The 6076-nt window shown below is 49.8% G+C and overlaps 2 protein-coding genes across 2 annotated transcripts; one reads left to right on the forward strand and one right to left on the reverse strand.

Annotated features, from left to right (window-relative positions):
• Positions 1–3725: 3725 nt before the first annotated feature.
• BDZ99DRAFT_199671 (uncharacterized protein) lies at positions 3726–4192 on the reverse strand. Its single transcript, XM_033713231.1, has one exon. The coding sequence runs from the start codon at positions 4106–4108 to the stop codon at positions 3767–3769; it is 342 nt and encodes a 113-aa protein (XP_033569743.1). The 5' UTR covers positions 4109–4192; the 3' UTR covers positions 3726–3766.
• A 1103-nt stretch (positions 4193–5295) lies between these two features.
• Positions 5296–5769, forward strand: BDZ99DRAFT_527210 (uncharacterized protein; the record flags this gene model as incomplete). The annotated part of the gene is made up of 2 exons (XM_033726223.1): positions 5296–5493; positions 5728–5769. 2 exons carry the CDS (start codon positions 5296–5298, stop codon positions 5767–5769), a joined length of 240 nt encoding a protein of 79 aa, XP_033569744.1.
• Between the last annotated feature and the right edge of the window lie 307 nt (positions 5770–6076).

Below are 6076 nucleotides of genomic sequence, written 5' to 3' on the forward strand. Positions count from 1 at the left end.
GTGTTCTAGGCTGGCAGAATTCAGCCGGAACCCATCGGCAGGCCACCACTATGCTGCTGATAGGGCCATTGCATACCTATACCAAACGCGTGGCTACGCTCTCTGCTACGATGGCAGCACCATTGACACGGACCAAATGCTCATTAGGGCTAGTGATGCCAGCTTCGCCGACGATTCCATCACACGCCGTAGTTCGCAGGGCTACATCCTGAAACTATTTGGGGGCCCTGTAGATTGGAAAGCAACAAAACAAAACCATGTCACAAAATCATCTACGGATGCCGAGCTTACTGCTGTTTCCAACGCCGTGTCAGAATTCATGTGGTGGCAACGATTGTTCACGTCACTGGACCTTGTTCTCGAAGGAAACAAGGTGATAACTGTCCTATGCGATAACCAACAAACAATTCGACTACTCAGCAAAACGGGCGGGCATTTGAATACATCACTAAAGCACATAAACATTCACAATCACTGGCTTCGTCAGGAAGTACAAGCCGGCCACGTACGAATTGATTGGGTGGCATCCGAACATATGATTGCAGATGGGCTTACGAAGGCCCTCTCTCGACAGAAGCACGAGCTGTTCGTTCAACAGCTTAACCTACAGGACGTCACTAGCAGGATCTAGAAATTGGACGTAGGAATTCACCATCTTTCGTTGCTGGGGGGTGACTCGGGTTGTAACAGCTACAACCTAGGATCAACAACTCATACGGTTCACGGTCACCTACGTACAGACTTGGAGTTGCTGGCATAGTAGCTGCCTACATGCCTAGCCAGTTACAACTTCTACAGAGAGGGGTTGGGGTACGGTGGCCTACCCTGCATAATGCTGCATACCGCTGCCTCCAATTAGTGCTTCTGCCTATGCATACAGTCACTTCCTACGTAGTATATAGTTTGGCCTTCGGGCCCCCGAAATAAGACAGAGTTCACATCAATTTTCAACCTGAGTAGTAAGCAATGTAATTGTTTACGCGTTTTGAATCTGCCGCACGGAATTGGTAATATACTTGCGTTTTGAGAGCCTCCCGGGCGTATTAACCTCAAGGAGCGGGAATGTAAATGTCTACGCTCTATGGATTAGGGCGTAGGAATTCGTGATATCCTTATGCCTTTGTGAGGCTTCTCGACGTATCAATCTCAAGCGGTGAGCAATGTAAGTATGCATGCAATGTAAAATAGCCCTACGGAGCTGGTTTCGTTTTGGAGTCTTTCAGAGTCTCCTGGCCGTATGACTTTAAAAGGACGAGTCTGGTCAATATCCATACATTGTGAATGGGGCCCTCGAAGCTAGTATGACTTTCGCCATCGAGACCCTCTTGAACTTATGACGTTGACAGAATTAGTGATGTAAATATCTACGGGTAGCAAATCGGCCACACGAAATTGTCGGTACGGTACACTCCTTTGACGATGTTAGACCTGGCTCAGCCTGCGGCTAGTGAGTTATACAGAAAGCAAAGTTGTTACTCTTCAATCCAGGCTTATGAGAGAAATCATAAACCACGAGTGGACTTTTCCTGGGCGCAGGTGAGCGCAGACGAGATCCTCGAGCGGGACGTATAGGATCGAGGTACAGTACTGGGTCATAAGTCTGGGCACACGGATTTAATGACTACTTGGCTCCATTCTTGCTCACTCGACATCACGGTGAGGAGCAGCCCAGCTAGTAAGCAACCAATCAATCAAGAGGCAGTCTAATTTGCACTTCTTGAAGCTTGACAATCGCGTGTGGGTTTTTGAAATTCTACGGGGGTACCCCAAGCAGTGGTAAAAGCGTGTGCACAGACTTATGACCTGTCACTGTAGGCTTTGGATAGACGTATTTGATTTCGTGTTTTGGACAGATTCGCATACATGTGAAGGAGCACTGCATATACTGTGCTTTCGAGGTGTGTGATGTACGTGAGCATGCAGCGTGAATCATTCACAGCGGAGTGTTGATGTCTACATGCATTGGAAAGCTTGCTGAGCCCACCAAGCTCGAGGCCACAAGGATGTACCTCTCAAGATTATTCGAATCGGAGCATGATTCCCAAAGACTTTGATATATCCTAAAACTGCTGTACTTCCCCTGGATATATGCATTTGAAAGAGAGCGAAATGTTCGAGCCTGCACGTCGCAAACTGATTGCATGTTGTCACGACACTCTTCATCTTTCATAGACCCCCAGGCTGCATGATATCTGACAGACGAACGATGTGCCGACGAAGATGCTGCGAATCAGGTATATGCATTAAAGTATGTATTAAAGTATATACTTTGAATCAAGCAAATAACCTTCACATATCCGCGGCCTTGAAGCTCATCTGATGCTCCATATACTCGAAAGTAAACGTAGATTTTGACAATGCACATGCTACACCGAGATACTCCTGGCCGTTTGAGCTCGGATGAGCACAGAATGTGAGACGAGAGAGGGTCTAAGTCAAGCTCTCATCTAGGCCATGTCGTGGAGGCCTTAGCATCGTACGCGTTCCAGATTAGGCGTTGACATTGAGAATACTTGTGTTTCATTGAGGCATTCCTGGCCATTTGAACGCTGAGGAATGTAATATGTAATCAAATACACATTTCGAATTACGCGTGGATATTGCCGATGTTGTCGAGACCTCACAATCACAAATGCACGATATAAAGCGTCGGCTTTGAAAGTACATATAGTTTGTTGAGATAATCCTGGCCGTGCGAGCTGCAAAGAATAAGGGTTGTAACGGAGTTGGCACTTTGAACCAAGCTCGAGTGCTTATGAACTCTTTACGTACTTATTGCTAGCCTGTAGAGGGTCTCGTAGGACGAAACAGCCGGCCTAAGATAGGCTCTATTGATGATTCACCCCAATCCCGATTCCCCTCAACTTACCACCTAGAGAAAACACTCCCAGAACACACCACTGAGCCCAGACTTACCTCGACATTAGGTGCTTCACAACCTCCTCCCACCGGCACTGTCACGGAACAAGGAGCTGTTGGTAGAGTACGTGAAGTATTGGAGAAGGAGAGAGCTCGAAGAAAGTGAGGCTATGTACAGAGGTGCCGTGCACCTACCATAGCCCTCACCGCTCTTACCTGATAATATTATGCCCGCATCAAGAGCGAAGAGCTGCTCTATCGAGCGCATGTACGCTCTGAGGGCTGCCATCATCTCCTTTTCTCCTAGTCATCTCCTCGAGGCACTCATCGCCCAACAGCTAAAGTCCAAAGTATCTACGAGTTAGGCCAGCCAAACGGACTCCATGTGTAGGGTAGCTAAAGCCGTGGAAGTCCCTTCATTCGTCCCTCACCGTATGAGATTGAGATCCCTTGCAACCCGTGCTATGGTAAAACTAAAAAGGTGGTGATATGAAATCAGGCACCCACAGGCACGTCGATATTGATGGACCTTGCACGGCCCCGAGGCGAGGTGCTATGGAGAAAGCGTGTCGCGCTAAAGGTCGAGCTGGGCTGGACGTGGGCGTGGACGTGGAGAGGTGGTGTTGTTTTTCAGGTTGGCGCGATAGAAAAGCGGGGACATCGAACGAAGGTTCTATAGACACTATTTGTAGGTTCGGAGGATGATGTAGAGACGAAAAGGGTGCATTTATTCTATATGATCTTCTTATAATCATCACTAAAGTCAGTGATCTATTCGTACTTCCCTACATAACCCACATCCTCCACCAAAACCCCAACCCCACCATGACTATCGAAAGAATATATTTGAGCTGAACGACCTCCACCCTCCCCATGGCGCAAGGCAGTACTGAAGACGTACTATTATTCAGTGGTCATGCCGTCCGTGCTTTTTGTGGGTCTTGCTACCTCGCTGCCTCGAGGTCTGGTGATCTTTTAACACCCCACCAGTGGGTGTAATCTTCTCTGGTACCCTCTGACCCTCGGGGCCCCCTGGCTCTCTCGGGCGCCCACTGGCATGACGGTTTTGTTTGATCTTGCACACTCCCGTGTGCGGCCTGCCGCCATAGAGAAGAGATGGGCCGCTTTGGGGAGTGTTCGATGTGGTTGGCAGACGCGACACTGCAACGATTGATGTGACGATCAACAGAAGAAGGAGATGAGGGAATGAGGTGAACTCGGCGGCTTGTTCGGAAAAAGACGTATGCATTTATCCTACCTGCTCGTCTATTAGCAGTCTCCGAGGGGAATGGGTGGGTTTGATATTTACCTAGCCGTTGTAGATCTTCTCAGCACTGATCCAACTCTATTAGGGTTACTTGCTTGTTGAAAGATGTTTGAGCTGAACGACCTCCACCGTCTCCATTGAGCTCGGCAGAGCTGAAGACGTAGTATTATCCAGACGTCACTCCGTGCTTAGTTTTCGATGAGCTTGCCGCCGCAAGCTGCTAGTTATTCCATTCGTGGCAAAAGCCCTCGGAGCCCACGAGCACGACGATTTGGTTTGATCTGAGCAAACGCCTCCTGTGCACTACGCTGGTGACGTGCATCGTAGGCACGGTTCGGATGGCGAGTGTTGTGAAGAAGAGAAGAAGAGAGGGGGCGTGCGGAAGAGCTTTTATGTTGCTGGGGGAGTGGGGGAGCTAGGACGGATTTGTGACGCATAGCAAGAGAACAACAAGCAGCAACGGCGGCAGCACACGGAGCTGTGGTGGGCAACAGGCTCGTGGGAATGAGACTAGAAGACGGCTTCCGGCTCGATAAAGAGCATCTATCTAGCTACATATGACGCAGATCGGCCTCTTGCTCTCCCTGTACGTGAAGCCGCCCATCTCTAAGGGTGAAGCCGTCCGCCTCTGTGAGGCTACGTAGATACAGCAGTCCAGCTACAGACTGACACCAGCTGTGCGCCCCTCAAAACAAGCAATTGTGGCCTAAACACAGTTGTAGTCACCAGTATATTGTTGAAACCAATGTGAAATGTATGAGCCGCAGTGAACCAGAGAGATGGGCAGTGGAAAGTCCACTCCCGGTCCACAACTCAAAAGATTCAATATTGTTCAACACCAGACAGGCAAGGCCATGGAGTGCGAGACCGAGGCCATGAATGATGAAAGCTCGCAAGTGTGTATTTCCCCTCCAGCCACAGTCCGCGAAGTGCGGCGGGCTGGGTGATGGAGGAGGGAAGAAATCGAAGCGGCGAGGAGGCTTTTGTATCGTGTGGGTGGGCGAGACTGGCGCTAAGCCTTTCCTGGCGATACCCTCGACGGCGAGGGCTTCAAGGTCAGCAGCCATCTGTAGGACTGATCATAGAAGTACACTCACTTAATCACTAAACTTCAACTCTTCTCTTGTGACCAGCTCCCTCCCTCTTCGATACTTTCTGAACCCTCCATCATGCCAGCCATCATCTGCCGCCACCCAGCGTCCCGCACAATCGACATTGTAGGAGCGCTTGACACCGAGGCGCCCGAGTTCTTCATCATGGAGAACGCCGATGGCACCTTCGCGCTCTGCTTGGAAGAGAGAAAAAGCTCTACATCTGCCGCGACCTCCTACCTTGCCATCCTCCTCCCCATCGCCATCCTCCTAGCTGTACTCTACTTTCACATCTTGCAACGGCGCCGCGTCTGAGCAGCTCCTGTTACACCACAACACCTTCTATATTGGTCGAGCGTAGCGATATCTTTGCCGGAGGGCCTGGAGCAGCGAGTCGTCTCGGAGCATTTGATTCTGCGAGCGTGCGGTCTGTCCTTGGAGGACATGAAATATAGAATCGTATGCATCAAAGAAGTAGCGCATGCAGCGCATGGCTGACGTAGCTTCCAGTTTGCATGGGAGTTTGGAAAAGCTGTGGAGAGTCCAGCGTAGTTTGGAGCGTGTCGGAATGTGGACGCTGGGGAGATGCGGAGAGGAGGACTCTTTTGGTAACGCATCCAAATCAATGCGAGCTACATGGACGATTGACTGACTGAGAAACTGTGTGTAGTGTACCAGTGAGCGAGGAATAGGAGAAACTACGAGACATAAATCAATGGGATAGCATGGAGCAAAATGATGGACAAACCTTTGGACCTCAAACCTTGATGGAGCCGGATGATTATCGAACATAGCCCTAGGATCAAGAGTGCAGCACTGCCTTGTCAGAGGGACTTCTAATGAAGTTCATCGCCGTCCA

Source organism: Mytilinidion resinicola (genome assembly GCF_010093595.1).
Source record: "Mytilinidion resinicola strain CBS 304.34 unplaced genomic scaffold BDZ99scaffold_30, whole genome shotgun sequence".
Classification (NCBI taxonomy): domain Eukaryota; kingdom Fungi; phylum Ascomycota; class Dothideomycetes; order Mytilinidiales; family Mytilinidiaceae; genus Mytilinidion; species Mytilinidion resinicola.